Source organism: Lepisosteus oculatus, chromosome 8, assembly GCF_040954835.1.
Source record: "Lepisosteus oculatus isolate fLepOcu1 chromosome 8, fLepOcu1.hap2, whole genome shotgun sequence".
NCBI lineage: Eukaryota > Metazoa > Chordata > Actinopteri > Semionotiformes > Lepisosteidae > Lepisosteus > Lepisosteus oculatus.
Window position 1 is genome coordinate 11724147 of NC_090703.1, and position 16331 is coordinate 11740477.

Consider the following 16331-nt stretch of genomic DNA (forward strand, 5'->3'; position numbering starts at 1 on the left):
AACATAAGTACAATATGTTGTGCTGGCTATTTTAAAGTATTTTGGTGAGCCACAGGCTGACAAGTACAATAGATCAGAAGCACTGATCTAATGTTTTTATTGATTTCCATGACAACAGGTTCTTCATAGTCCCACATGTATAGGTGGTAAATGCCATTGCTCTGCAATGCGCTGTTTTCACAATACACTGTTTTAATGGGCAAACTTAATTTACAAGCACTGCTTGTAAAATCCTCATCATCAGAAGCAGCATCCTTTGTTAATCCCTGATGAAGGCCTCTCCTGGAATCGCCCATAATCTCTACCTTCATAGATACGGTTGATTTAAATATATGCACACACTGAGTAATTATATTTGAATTGTAGTGGAGCAGAAGCCTGTTGTAAAAAACAGTACATGGATAACTAAAAAAAATAAACAGTCTCTCCTGGGCTTGTTTTCCTGCCTCCAGACAGAGAATTAATTGAAGCAATGCTGATGCTTCTGCACCTTCTATGCTGTGCTGCAAAAAAAAAAATCTCTGACATTTCTGACAGGCGTAGAAGTCATTACCACACACAATAGCCATACCTGGAGCTTGGCCACTCAGCCACTGACAGCTCTGGAAGAAAGTGTACTAGTTGTGTGCAGCAGAGGGAAATCTCAGCTGGAGACAGTGAGAAACTGACCACATTCGTTCACAGCAAGAATCCTAATGTATCCTGAACAGCCACTGAGTGACATACTGCAGCTTATTGGTCTATCCAAGGCTTTCCCAGCCCTTCTGCAGCGAACCCACACACCTGCTTCTGTTTTCATTCCTGCTGAACATTGCATTTAATTGAATCCTTAATAAAATAAACAAGTTCATAATTAGAATCCCCGCATTTTTGCTAAGTTTTAAAGTCTTGAGTTACATATGAAACACAATAGTCAAAAGGCAATATAAAACATGTTTGGGAACTTAACGGAATTAAAACGTTCATATTAATCTGTTTGTTGGGTCAATTAAGGCTTCAAGAACGTAACAAGACTCAGCAGTAAAAAAGGTGTGTAGTTCCCCTGACCTCTGACCTAAAGTTAAAAGCCTCTTAGACACGATAGAATGTTATTTTACAGAAATCAAGAATAGGTGCTGAATTATTTTACTGTGCCTGATATTTACAACAGACAAAATACTTGTTTGCTTTTGAAAATAAACAACATTGACATATATACACACACAAACAGAATCCTTATACACCTACAGAGAGCCACACATAAACCTCAGGCTCTCTGCCTCTCTGACACCCTGAAGGACCTTGACAAAGACAGTGTGTGCCTGAAGACTATAACGGGATCACCTACTCTCACATGATCTGCAATAAATAACAAAACATTTCTTCTGTGATAGTCTTTCGTCTTTTTTTACCCCTGAACACAGAAGCATCTTGTGCCCACCTAACGTTACGGAATTTCACAGTATGTGCTTTGTAATCTATACCATTGTTTTCTAGAAGACCTTCCTGAGCCGCTGGTCTTTAATAAATTAAATGTATATTTATGTTTAAAAAATACAGCTGCCCAGCTATGTAACAATTGCAGTCCTAAAAGGAAGAAAATCCATCCTACATTCTACTAGTAGTGACAGGAAATCAATAGATCAGAAGCTAATACCTGAATTTAAAACATACATTTTTACTAGGAGGGCACAATGGTATTTTGAAAAACAGCTCAGACGCTCTTTGTGATTTACAATATGATACCGTCTATTTCCACCGCCTGACTTGCTGTTAAACCTTGCTCACATGAAAAATAAAAGGAGGAAATTTCATTAAGTGGTGAAAAGCTTTGTTAATGTGAGGACTAGAGGAAAACAGATATGATGCAAAATGAACTTTTGCCCATCTGTGGGTCCACAATTATGATGAAATGAAGGAATGATGACCCAAGCTTAAACCTCTCTCACACAGAATAAACAGGTATTCAGACTAGCGAGAAACTAAGCACTGGGAAGTCTTCACCAAGCCTCACAGGGTTTAACAATAAGGGAGTAATGGGATGATTTTGTAAAGCTGCTTGACATGCAACATCTATCAAGGGTCAACTGCAATAATGAGAAATTTCCCTTCCAACCTCCTCTTCCCCCAGCACACATGCTTTGCAGTACTTCCTTGGATATTAAACCATTAAAAATAAATACAAGCCCCTTAGTATTACAAGAGGCTAAGAACTGAGAATTAGGCCTTAGGTTGTATTTGTAAATGTAGAGCGCGTACCAAATGTTAGATTTTATCACATGACAAAAACAGAATGCTTTTGAACACTTCTACAGCTGAAGGCAACAAGACTTCTGTTGGGAAATTCATTTGGGCTAGGATGGACAGTCAACCATTATCACAATGATTTTAAACATTTAAGATCCATGATATTTCACAGGCTACCTAAGAAGAAAACCAGGAATGTGGATGGGGTAGTATTGTCACATTTCATATATTCATAGGTCACAGAGACACCATGAATGCTGCAATATTGTCTAGAAAAAATGAAACTCCAGTATCTCTGATCTCCTCCTTACACCTTTTGAAATTAAGCATGCACGTGATCTGCATCATGTAATGTTGGTAAAGTTAATTAAATAGCCAATTCTCGCAGAAGCCAATTAACCAGCATACCTTTGGGCTATGGGAGGAAACCGGAGCACCTGGAGGAAACCTATGTGAACACAGGGGAAAACATACAAACTCCACACAGATAACAGCCCAGGAATTGAAACCAGGATCCCAGCACTGTGAGGCAGCAATGCTAACCAATGCACCATTGTGAACAAATTGTGCGAGACTGAATTCTGACACTTAGATATTCATTGTTAATTCATTTTTATAAGACCTTGAACGTTGAGACTTTGAATGGTGTTATATACCATTCTTGTTGGCATCTTGAACGTGAAATAAAAGATTTGAAATAGCTTTAATTACTTTAAAAGTACTTGTTATAGTCTACATTGTAACAAATTGATACAAATTATCCAGGTTTAACAATAACAATAAAATTAATATTGTTTCAGCTTTTATACTGCAGTTCTAAAGACTTCTTTAAGTTGTACAACCATCTTCAAACTCCAGGTCACGAAATTATAACCAAGCTTCAGGCCATCCTGTTTAACTCCAGTGACAGTTCCACGAAAATGCAATTAGTGAGCTTCCCAGACTACTTTAAATTCAGTCATAGCAGAAATTCCAGTCACAGCACAAAGCTACAATAAACTTATAAAAAAATCAATTTGCTGGTAGGGAGTTACTGTATGTTTATGCATGCATATCATCTGAATAATCTATGGGTCATTTGATTTGCTAAACAACTGTATGAAAGGATGTCAGCTGACTAAAGGAGTGACTGTGGCAAAACTGTCTACAGCCTGATACCTCTAGCACAATTATGAATTACTACAGATCACTACATCACCTCCAGCACAGAGCCATATTACTACAGATCACTACATCACCTCCAGCACAGAGCCATATTACTACAGATCACATCAACTTATATTGAACTCTTATAGTATTTTCTAGTGGTGACAAGCTGCTCTCTGTTGCAAATGAATTAGTTGGCCACTAATTAAAAAAAAGTAAAAAAGATTACCCCTCTAAAAACAAATTAAGTTTAACTGTTTTTATGAAGACATTCCCGCTTTATTGGTGTACTTGTCCATGTGTCCATGCATAGTATATATTTTTTTTTAATCAAGGAATTCATGAAAGAAGGAAGTAGTATAGGACGGGAAAAGTGCCAACAGACTAATTTATTTTGCAATCAGTAATATGTTGAAGCACTGCACTGTAACTGGGTAAAAACATTTTGGTTTGTTTTATGGTTTAATTGGTACTTAAGAGTCCTTAAGTGCCATTATGCTTCCACTTTTGCTAATTTTTGGTCATTTTCTTCACATTTTGTCAACACAAGCACAGTCCTTAAGGAACAAAATATTTTTTGTGTTTTTCAAAATGATATGCTAAACAAAAATATTCTTCTTATACACTAGTCTTAACATTTTGCACGATAAATCCTTTAGTCAAATCAATTCTCAGGGTTCAATTTTAGTCAATTAACATGATTTATTGCTATTTTATGTAATGTATAAGAACTAAAATTATCATAAGAGAAGGTGCAGAATAAAAGCAAGCTACTGAAAACAACCACACTGTTGTACACATTATGAAAGTACATGCATCCAGGTTAGTGTCAAATGTAAACCACACTTTTTTAGAACTGATGGTAGAGAGGTTCTGGGCTTCTGTGTTTATAGAGCATCCACCTTTTGTTTTCTCGGACATTCCCATTATAAGAAAAACGTGGACCTACATAATGATGAGGAGGTTACAATCTTTGATAACTCAGACCTAGCACATTGATGGCACATTTTGGAATCACGCAAGTCTTAAGACCAGCTAAAAGAATACAAATGTATGTTTTATTCATGCTGTGTTAAGCATCTGGGGAAATGCCAGAGGCTTCAATTCAAAGGTAACTCTGTACTGTTTACCAAAAGATTTATTTCAATTTCCATTCTACATTTCCTTGTAGCATGTTACTAGGCATACCAAAGATCAGCTGTCCAATGATTTATCCAACATTAAGGTTAAGTCCCAGAAAAAAAAGAACACAGAGGAGTTTGTAAAACAAAGGCATCATCTAATGAAAATATGACAAACAACAGCTAACTGCTTTCTTAAGTTAACTGTTTTTCATGCTCTGAAACCACATTTGCAAGCAAACATGATTAAAATGATTGCCCTGGGGTTGAAAGTAAATTTTGATTCCTGATTCCATGACTGCCAGTGACAGTCCACTAAATCACTGCAGACAATGCGCCCACAACAGCCCCACTTTATTATGCTTTTAATGAAGGGACATAGGGGCAAATGACACCATTAAACCATAGGCAGGCAATAAGGAATTATTAAAGATACTAATAAAAGCAGCATGCTATAGACTACTACAGATAATTATAGCATTTTCAGAGATGGAAGACGTGCTATTCTTCAGTGCCTGAACTCCACATTAGACACTGACTCCTGTTACATTGTGCTTTAATAAACTTTAGGCTTCAAGAGCTACAAGCTCTTTTTATCAATTATGGAGATAAAAGAAACATTTTTCATGACTTTTTGACTACTTCTGATAATATACTAAAAGTTTCATAGCTAGAAATATCCCATTCCCTGGTGTTGACTTATTTTAAATTTTGTACAGCTGGTGAAGCCTAAAATTGACGAATGGGGATGAATAAAGCATTTTGAACTGAAATGAAATTGCTTTGTAATGGGATCTTACCTGTTTCTTGCATTTAGTTTTTTTTTTTCAGAAACTATACCTATGATAACGATATTATGTAGTATCTTTTTTTAAAAAGTGAAAATCTTTTGGATATAAAATGTTATTTCCTCCAATCGGGAATTCCTGAAGTATGGAGCAAGAAAAATGTAAATGCATTTAATGATCTCAACTCACCACCTAGGTACTAATATAAGACAGCTTATGAAAAGACAGTAACTAGCATATCTCAAGAAAGTCTCATACAAAAAGATTGATGGGAATAGAGACTGAAATACCCCAGACTCCGACAAGGGACTCGTCAGATTCCTCAAGGGTCAGTTGGCTGAGGCACACACAGCCTGCCTGTACTGCTCCTGAAATGCTGGTAAATGGACACTACAGCTTTAAACATCAGCACATAATCTGTTAACTGTCTAACAGCATTTGATTTATGATATGCACATCCCAAGTACAATAAAGCTTGGGATAATAAAGCACAATATAAATGTGTATAGCAGCCGATATGACAGTCAATGAATGACGTTGTAGTCACATTGATACATATGGGACGGGATACTTACCTGGAATATTAAAATGCCACTTTTGACACAGGAAACTAATTCATTTCTATCCTTGGACTAAACAAGAGATGTCAGCTAAGCTGCACTCGCACACTTGTTTAAGTTTTAGTTAACAACATAAACAAGTAGAAATTATGCATTTTGGCTCATATAGCCTGTTTAATAGTAGAAAATTGATCTAAGGATCTTATATAGCTGTTTCGTGAAAGAAGCCAGGATATTGGCTTCAGCAACATAGCAGAGTACCTTGTTCCCTGCTCCCACAACCCTTGGCATAAAGAAGTTCCTGTTCTCATGCATCACGTTGCATGCAAAACATGCATCATCATTGAGATTAAAAGGGAATGTATTCCTCTAAGTAATAACTGCTTTATTTATTAATAGAATGATGCTATATAAGCAATCAAGTTTAATTTGAAAACTAATTCCAAACAACTTCTAAAACAGGAGTAAAATATTGCAGAGCAAAGGAAATTTTAACCATGCATTTAAAATGGTGAGAATTATCATTGATGACTTTCATAATTTAGGAATGATTCATTTTTTAATTATTTTTAATCTATTAAAAATGACTTTTTGTTTAAAAGATGTACATGATTATGATATTAGTTGACTTATTGCTAAAAGCGAACAGTGCCATCTACTGCTCAGGAAATAAAAAAATGTTATCATGTGATACCATAATATATGCAGAATGTAAACATACATATGTAAAACTTATGGTATTAAAGTGAAGCTTTTTCAGCATCTCGCTTTTGAAAAACATTATCCACATCTAAAGCTACTTAGCTACAGTACCACAATAAGGTCACATGTTGTTTATCTGTCTGGCACACAGCAATGCAGAGGAGTTTTTAAATCCTAGGTAGGAGATATGTACACTACTGCTGTGCTATGATTCACTGGCTCCATTATAGAAGTGTTTTCAATGATTAAATGTAAAAGCACCTGCTAAACAAGAGCTTTAAGTAACATCCCTAATGATGATAAACACCCCTTTTAAGGGTAAATAGCACACACTACCTTTCTCAGAATGTTCAAGTAACATTTCATGTTATTGGCTGAAAAACACACAACTGCTCGACCTCACTTTGTCCCCCTTTTATTGGTTCTGTCTTTATTTTTTACTCTAAAAAGACAAACACGGCGGTAATCTGTTAAAAGCATCTAGATGAGCTTATTTAAGGACATAAGGAACTTTACACACAAATAGGGGACATTCATCCCATCTAGTCTGGATGATTGAAACACCTGGACACATCAGTGATCGAACTCAAGGCCTCACACATGCAAAGCTTACACTGTACCACTGAGCTACATCTCTGACACCCGGTTTAATTGGCTGTCTGCTTTGACAAATTAAGACTGCTGCACTGACTACCTTGCACAATAATCCTGGTGTTCCATCTGTTGCATAAAACATGATGAAACATTCTCATGCTGTACCATGCATTCCTCCACTTAGTCTCATGCAGTGTCATCTACTTTGCAAAACCTAATGTGACTGATTAATTATTTATGATGACTGCTGTTGCAATGATAAATACCACTATTTTGTCTCTACTTAGGAATGGACCAATCGACCTAGGTACAGTGTAGTACACGTAAATCCATTTTAACACATGAATGTTTACTGTTTTATCATAAATATCACAAAAATCTGCTCTGTACAACAATAACAACACAATGGTTTCTGTGATCCTCAGTGCTCTGCCTTTACTCTACCTCATGTTTCAGATTAAAATAGCTTGGCTTTTTATTCTTCGTTGCATCATTTTAAAGACATCCTGTAATCTGTTTTCTCATCTTTTATCTCCTGCTGGTAAATCACACATTATTCTACTTTTTATCTGTGTCCTCAGGTACGCAGAGTAATTAGAATGGGAATTAGTTTCAGTGTTATCACCCTAAACCGCTGTGAACAAGTTTCTAATCCAGGGGAGCTCCAGAAATACTGGAGCTGAAATAAACATCCTGAATTTTTTCACAGGAGCACATATAGAAAAGTGAGCGTTTGCCAGTGTCATACCTATGGGCAACCCCAGCGAACACCAGACTAAGAGAACGTTATCAACAATAAGTATCGCTTAGACTGAGAAATCATAATCCACATTTTGCACTCCTGATCCCGTGTGTGTGAGGGGGCAGGGAAGTCTGGGGGGGGGTAACTTGTCTTACTGATAGCACAGTGAGCACTTGAACCCAAAGGAAAACATTTATTTAGATGGCCCTTTTCAAGCTTGAAGTTTTAAAAATGTTGCTTAGAATGTATAACATGTATCAGGTATATAGCTGCTGCAAATGTCATGAATCGAGTCTTTCGGGCAATCGGGTGATTGCTTTGCAAACATATGCTTTGCCCCGACTGGATTTGCTGTCCTGATGAGGATTATTCTATTCTACACAGAGTAGCAGGTTATAAATGAATGACATTCTCCCTTTTTGAATATTCATAGGGAATTAGAACACCAGTAGGAGGTTGTGTTGCCCCACAGAAAGCAGCTAATCAAAACTTGGCTCCTCGACAGTCATCAGCAGCATGTGCAATAATAATTATTATCAGTCTTATCTTCAGCGCTAAGAGGGTAATGAGAAAGATACATTTAATTTACTCTTGAATGCCTGAAACAATTCCAGCAGCTCATAAGAGCTGCTGTATAGTCCACAGTATGACAGTGGAGACTTTTCATTCTTTCTTTGAAAAGGAACAGAGGAAACAAATATAAACACAGGTTTAAATGTACACATATGTTCTTCATGGGTAGGGAGAGTGATAGCAGGCTGTGCAGGAGCTGAATGGATTCAGATAACATCATGGGAGAGCAGACACCGAGACCGAGGGAACATCAGAACCTGAATTTTAAATAGCACAAAGACACAAAACACCACTTTTTCCTGATGAGAGCTTGAGTTTTTGGTGCTATTGAAATAAGTCTCCGACCTTTCCACACTGACCTCTAACCTCTGCACCTGTATGTTAACCCTGTTAATTACAACTGCTCCATCTCACAGCATGTAGCACACTATCATTGATGTGCAGCTCAAAGCTTAAAGTTATTTTTTTTATATCAGGATACTGATATATTTAATTTTGATCATTTGAGAATAAGTTGAAGGCTGTCTGCTATAATTGCATTATATGTAATAACTGCATCCTTCCATTTGTCTTGCTGCTCTGTTCAACTCTTTCCAGAATCTGTCATCTCGCCAGGAGCTCCATAACGTAAAGCACATTACTGTTAATGATAATAGGGTGTAGTAAATTAAATCCGGGGAAAGTCTGTCAACAACTGAAAGACTTTGGTGCTGACCCTCACTGCAATGCTAGGAGCCCAAGATGAATGTAAACCACATTTTTATTTCTACTGATATTTCATATTCCCCTCTGAAGTCATGGAATAACTAGACCTACAGGATACTGCATCAGTCTTTGCAAACCAGCCCATGGTTCATACTGAATTTTTGCACAGAAAGAAACAAAAGCCTGACATTTCTGAAACAGCATGCTCACTATTCCGTGCTGTTGAAGTGTGTCAAATGCTTTTTATTTTATCAGGAAGAAAATAAATGCCTTAAATTAGTGCTAAACAAGATTTCAATTACAGATACCAGAGAACCAGAAAACAGTGAAAGTGCTGTTGAGAAAGGCTCATTCAAAGCATTTTATTTTTAAGATGTAAAATAACATGTTAAATTACATTAGCTTTGTTATTTTACATGTTACTTTGTTATTAACTTTGATTCTCCTTTTACTAAATTATCATTTTTGTTAACAGCAGTCAGGTAGTGTTTTGCGCTAGGCTCACTTGGGTGGATGTGAGTGACAGTTTGAGCCTAGTGAGCTTTTAATGAAGCATGACTCTTAAGACACCTTTTTCTTAATTCACCAACTCTTGAGTTTCATGGAATGTACTCACAAAAGAGAAAACACATACAAAAACATTGTTTCAGAATATTCCAAAGATGTGCACTTTGTAAAAAAGAAACTGATTTTCCTCCTGAACAAGACAGAGAATATTTTCTAGAACTCAGTAATTTAGCACTCCCAGATCCGAGTGAATCATTTTAGACACAACAACAGCTTTTTATTACAGGGTGACTGATGAAATCTCACGTTAACAGACTCGTGTACTAAGCCTAAACTACTCTTCACTAACACTAAAATCATTTAACACATTGGGTTGTACTGACCTCTGTTGGACTACAGCTTTACAACCAAAAACATGTCTGTTCCACCTGTTTTTATTTACTGATTTTCCCTTCCTAAGAGAAATATAAATTATTTTGCAATCTACATCTGGAAAATTTAACTCCATGCCAAGTACACAGGACATCAGGTTTGCAGTACTAAGGTCTATCTAATCTCAGTAAGATGACACCTTTGAACACATTAAAAAAATTGGTAGCACAGTTGAGGCTTCATGTAAAGCAACTACAAGGAGCATTTCACACTTATTTCAGAAACACATAGCCCCCCCGAGCACAGAAATGAACACTGAAAAGCAATAAAATTCATTACAGCTGACCATGCCAGACTTTCATGACTCTTCAGATGGGTTACTGTGAAACGAACTGGAACTTGTAGGTACGATAAACACCACTACAGAAAATGGAAACTGTCTTTCACATGCTGAGTATATTTATTGAAACTGAGTGCCTTTAGACATCTCTGTGTTTCTTTTGCTGTGTGTGTTGTTGATGCAGTGCTATAGAGAGGGCACCTCATCCTGTTTAGAACCATTTCATCGTATCATCCATTGCGTGTGAGGCAGATCATGACGGACAGGAAAAACACTCCCAAAAATAGATGAAGAGTCTTTCAGAGCTGATTAACTTGGACAGGTCAGCAGATCTGGAAAATGAGCCATTTCTCCAAGCGTAAAGGACATAAAAAAAGAAGATATGTTACATTATCAGACAAAAAAAAACAGATAACCTTCGGCTTTCTTTGAAATGAGACTTGCTGATCTCCTTCCAGCACAATCTCCTCTCAGAACACTTTCTGAAAGACAGCATACATAAAGTCATAAAGACTGAAGGATGTGGGGAACAATCTTTAGCTTTCTGTTTAAGTATCCATTTCCACAGTCATCAAAAGACATCACACAAATACTACTGGACACTCTTCCCTTGCTCTTCCGGATTTGCTGTACAATACTTCAGACAGGTTGATGAGAGCTGTTACCAAACAGAAGACGCATACAATTCCTCAATACAAGTTCTTAAAATTTAGAGGCTGTGAATTTCACATTTCTGAATACAGAACGCATAGGATCTAAAATAAAATAAAAATTCAGATCCTCCATTAGATTGCAGGGATGAATTTATCCTTTCAGGGCAGCATCACAAGAAAAAACTGGTTGTGAGGATTCTAGCTATTTGGATGTGAAAGCAGTCAACTCACATGAGGTGTGTGATAGATAAGGACAGGAGTAGTATAGCATGTACAAACCCCAGGGTTGAGCAGAAATGGAAAACAAAGGTATTGTGTCCTTGGCCTGTAAAACCTAAAGCCATCCTTCTCAATGATCATACTGGTTTTTGAAAGCAGAACAACAATAACTGCCTTTGCTGAAAATAGGGGAAAAAAAACTAGACAGCCAGTCTATGAGAAACCAACTACTCAATCTTCATTCACAGCAACCCTACAGACATGAGTGAGGATTCTGAGAATCAGTGATGCGTTAAGTTTGATAATCTGTATTTCATGCAAAAAAAACAAGAATTGGGTGGCTTTTGAGGGGAAAAACATGTATTCTCCATACCTGTAACCTTTCCAGGACTTTAACACCTATTCTTTTCTTATTCCCTTCTTCCTGATGCTGTTTAAGATTAACTCATGATGACAGTGATGATAAAAAAATTTTAATTGCAAAAATTGAGGAATTTCCTTTGAATTCCAAAGAAGAAACCATCTCAAACTTAAGGATTGTCAGAAATAAAGCAATCATCTATCCACACAAAAAACTAAAAGTCTGATGAAGAATGCAATAAAAATCATCAACAGAACAACAGTATGTTCTCCTATGTGAGTTAACTGTAGCTGTACTTACAACATATTAACTTGATGATGCTACTGTATGCCACAAAGCTCAGCACTCAAGAAGATGTGCAGATGTATTGTACTATTCCAAGTTAAATTTTCATGCCTTTTCTGTGAGAATATAGTGAAGCTAATTTCCAAATCAATACTCAGAGGAAAGCGGGGGTTGACTTTTTACTTTATTAAAATCTGCTATGGCTTCAAAGCACTGTATTTAATTAAAAAGGCTGTAAATGGGAGGAGAGAGATACAATGTAAAGCGATCTGTCATACAGGGCTTTAATTACAGCTTTGAAGCTCAATCTCTAGAGCTCTTATTAAATACTGTAACCTAACAGAAGGTCAGTTAACCTTTATCTAATTACTGACCTAGTATCTCGGGGATGTAAAAGGGCTTTCTAAAGGAGTAGAAAAAAACTGTTACAGAGCGAACATGAATGCATGTCATGGACAAAATCCAGTCCTGTGAAAGAATTAAATACAAGGGGAAATCAAGAAAATATACAAACTGCCAAAGTTCAAACTCTAAACATAATAGATTACACTCTCCTTCAAACAAGAGGTCCATGAGACAAAAGGATGGTAAATGCATGCGACATTCAAAGAGCAAACAGGACACTTCATCTACTTAATGATCTAAAATATTTAAAAGCAGAATGGGTGTCTTTTACAGCACATTTTCCATGTGCCTGCTATTATTTACCAAGGGCAGCCACAGTAAAACACTTGAAGCAACAAGAACATCCCCCGCTCATTAAGCCTTGTAGCAACTCCAGGGATTCTGAGAGGGAGTTGTGCTTTATCGGCCTTGAGATGCTGCACCGCAAAAGATGTTAATTCTCCTCTGTAGTCCACCTATTGACATTTCACACTTGATCAACTCATTACTTTTCCTCTGTCGCCACGCTTTACAATGAAATGCCTTCGCTACACAAATCAAAGGAGTAGTATCAAAACACTATCGAATGCTAAATTACACATCTGCATGTGTTAACCTGAGGTTCAGGAGTGTCACCATGGATCAACAAAGCCAGTAACACGCCAGATACAGATGATTAAGGCAGAAATCACACATCTAGAAATTGTCATTGACTTGCTTTAAAAAGTAATAAATTTCATGGGTGGTTTTAACTAGCCTTAATACATCTTAGTGGAGAATTCCTTAAATTCTTGAAGTCATGAAGCCATGAAGTACTCTGGACTATCTGACAGCACCATGGGTGTGTAATTTATTGCAATGGCATTTAAATGTGCCATTTCATGTTTAATAGTAAAATACACAATGCATGTGCTTTGCTATTATATTAAAAACAACAAAGATGACAGCTACAATGGCTGTCTGGCAGCATCAGCCACTATTACTGGCATTAATATTTGACATTATCCACACGGCACCTGCAATAAAAGCCTGGGAGCCCCTGAAATGCCAAGTCCTTAGAGAAACATCTGTGTTGCCTCAGTAGGAAACTGCCAGGCTGCTACACTATTAAATTAATTCACTGAGGGCTCAGATGGAGTGGAAATCAGAAATATGTAGTTCTTGAAGACCCCAGCTGGCCACCGCTGCCTTAGTGTACAACCACAGTTATTTTGATTATGCCCTTATGGATTTATTACAAACTTATTGTCTGCTTTATTCGGAATAGAAAGTATTCATTTGGTTTTATATTTCTGTGGGGCACAATACAGTGTAATAAACAGCTTGATGTTTCATGTAGTTCAGGCTTAGGTCTGTAGGTTTCTATGCAGTTTTAGAAGGCTGTATAATCAATTGAATTAATCATACATGTTGTTGCCACAACAGCTAAAGGGAATCAGGGCAACAACACAGTGCCATCTCCACCATCTGCTCTACAAGCTCTACAACCTTGAATTAGCTGGAGCTGATGCATTTCCATTCCTGTTTTAACAAGGAGCCTGATCATGAATTTTAGATGTTTCATTAATCAGCACCCGCTCTCCATTTTACAAGTGCAGTGTTCGACAACATTTTAAAGTTACAATCATCAACCGTCAATCAAGACAAAAGTATTCTATTTATCTATGCATGCATCACTTAACCTTTTCAATATGAATAATGTATTTTACTCTGACAAGCTGCAATGTGGCTGCCACATTCCTTAGAGTAGAAAATGAAGCACAAGAGACATACGGAAACATGAAAAATATATTTTGCTTGTCGTCTTAACGATATTTTGAGCATTATAGGTCAATCTTTCAGGCTTTTTTAAACTTTATTGGGTATTCCCAAAAAGCCATGACATTGATGAGCGTGTTGAAGATGAGCTTATGTTCTACTAATGATTATAATATCTTATTAATAATAGTAATTGTATTATATTGTCTGTATACACATATAAATAACAATAGCAGTGGTTCTTAGTAGCAGATCATGGATTGATTTTTCTTATTTCTGTACAATGTTTGATAAGTGTCGCACTCCGGTTCACCAAAGGTTTCAAAGCAATAATCAGGGAGCTTATTGCCTGTACAGGCATTCACTACAGCGTAATCACTGAGTTGACATTTTCAAACAATGTCGTTGTGTGGATTCAACAGCTCTAATAGCTCTGGAGTCAGGCCTAATAACTACCCGAGGACCTCAGGTGAAAAGGTTACCTTCACAGTTTTGTCCATGGAGGCAGACAGCAGGAGGTGACTGAACTGTGGTACTGGGCACCACTGCACAGTGTTCACAGGTCCCTGATGAGCCTGGATATGGAGCCGGGCATGTCTCGGGAGTTCTGTTCTGCCAGTCTTTCGTCCCAGATACGGCCGGACGCTATCAGACACCTCAGTGAGCAGCTTGGAGTCTGTGGCCCCTGCTGCAGGAATCTCAGTCTGTAGGGCTGTCTCTGTGTCATGCTCAGGCATCTGTCCCATCCTCTGCCTCTTGGGCACGTATGGCTTCACGGCTCCCACTGCAACCTGAGGCCTCTTCCGAGCAATCGCGTCCCCCAAGCCCCGAGACAGCAGAGCGGAGGACTGCAATCCCTGAGTGCTGCTTTTCAAACCCACTGGAGCAGCCCAGGGGGTAGAACTGATCTCCTGGGGCCAGTCAGGAGGGAGGTCCCTGTGTGGTATTTCTGTCCCTCTAGGCTGGAGGGCGGATGCTGAACAAAAAGCGTCTCCATGACTTACTGCCTTGACGTCCATCTTTGCAAAGTGAGAAGCACAGGGCAGCTGGGAATCCACACTTGCACTTTTAGGGAGCGCAGCCTGTGTCAAGTCATCGTCACTGTCAGAATCTTCGTATGCTACAAGGGAACTCATAGCCCCCTACTGAGGTGGATGAAAGGTGCCCCTCTCTCTTTACTTAAGTTGCAGAACACAGCCTGCACAAGTAGGCTGTTCACCAGCATGCCACTAAACTCTCCTGGAATAACCAGTCGACAGGCTCAGTGCAAAAGGTAGGGGCTGCAGATGTTCAGAGGCCATGTGGAAATTAAACGTAAATCTTCTTATCCTGTCACAGCTGCTAAGCACAGAGCTCTGAAAATAAAAAAAGTAGCATTAAATACAAAATAGTGTGGCAACCACTGCAGGTCCTCCTGAATTTCTGTAGAGATCACAGAACGGTTACAGAGTTTATTACAATGGGCACACATCGTTAAAGCTAACTTTGAAGTTTGATAGCTCATATTTTGCGACTGGGACGAAAGAGGTTGTATTAGTATTACATTCAAAAACTAAAAACGAAACCTCTATCTCCTGTTCACTCTTAAGATTTGCTGTACATATAGCACGACCGCCATCTGCTGCATTTTTTCAATATGACATTCCTGCTGCTGCCAGTGAAAAATCAAATGTTGTGAAATCAAATGTTTTGTATTGCTATATTTAATATACTACATCAGAGACATTTTAAATGAAGTCTGCCCACAGATCGTCTATATTACGCGGCCGATATACCATCACTTAGCCAATAATATTTAAATGAATGTGCCTGTGCCTAATTATTGTACATTCTGTTCAGCTGCTTCAAGTACTCAGGAGCAAATCTTCAAATTATTCAATGCATGAAGGAGGTCTTGTTTTAAAATTATTATGGATTCTGGTCTCCACTTGCGCATGTTTGTGTTTTCAACTCATGAAACACTGAACATTGCAGAAACTCTAAAAAAAATGGAAAATGTTTCCAATACATAAATTGTTTGAAAGAAAAGTTTTTAAAAATATAATAAACTAAGCCACTGGAACTTTACATTTAAGTGAGTGAAAACAATAAATTAGTCGTGTCAATCATACAGTACCTACATGCTCTTATGAGACTGAAATTTGGACTAACCGGAGATGCTGCACGCTCGAATCACTCAACCACACGTAACTTCACTTCCTGGTTCAGCCGGGTTTATGTGCTCTACCAGAAACTCTGCAACATTTCCCCGGAACAAGAGATACCCACCTGCTAGTTCTCGCAGTATAGATTTTA

General features: G+C 37.8%; 1 protein-coding gene across 2 annotated transcripts in view; it reads right to left on the reverse strand.

Annotated features, from left to right (window-relative positions):
• Window positions 1–16263, reverse strand: part of wdr25 (WD repeat domain 25) — a 37147-nt gene extending 20884 nt beyond the window's left edge. The window contains exons 1-2 of one of the 2 annotated variants that reach the window (XM_015350259.2): window positions 16188–16263; window positions 14519–15391 (exon numbers count right to left, since the gene is read on the reverse strand). In XM_015350259.2, the coding sequence (XP_015205745.2) occupies window positions 14519–15172 (654 nt within the window). In that variant the 5' untranslated portion in view covers window positions 15173–15391; window positions 16188–16263. Of the gene's footprint in view, window positions 1–14518; window positions 15392–16156 lie in introns of both variants that reach the window. The other variant, XM_006632394.3, reaches the window with a different exon arrangement.
• Between the last annotated feature and the right edge of the window lie 68 nt (window positions 16264–16331).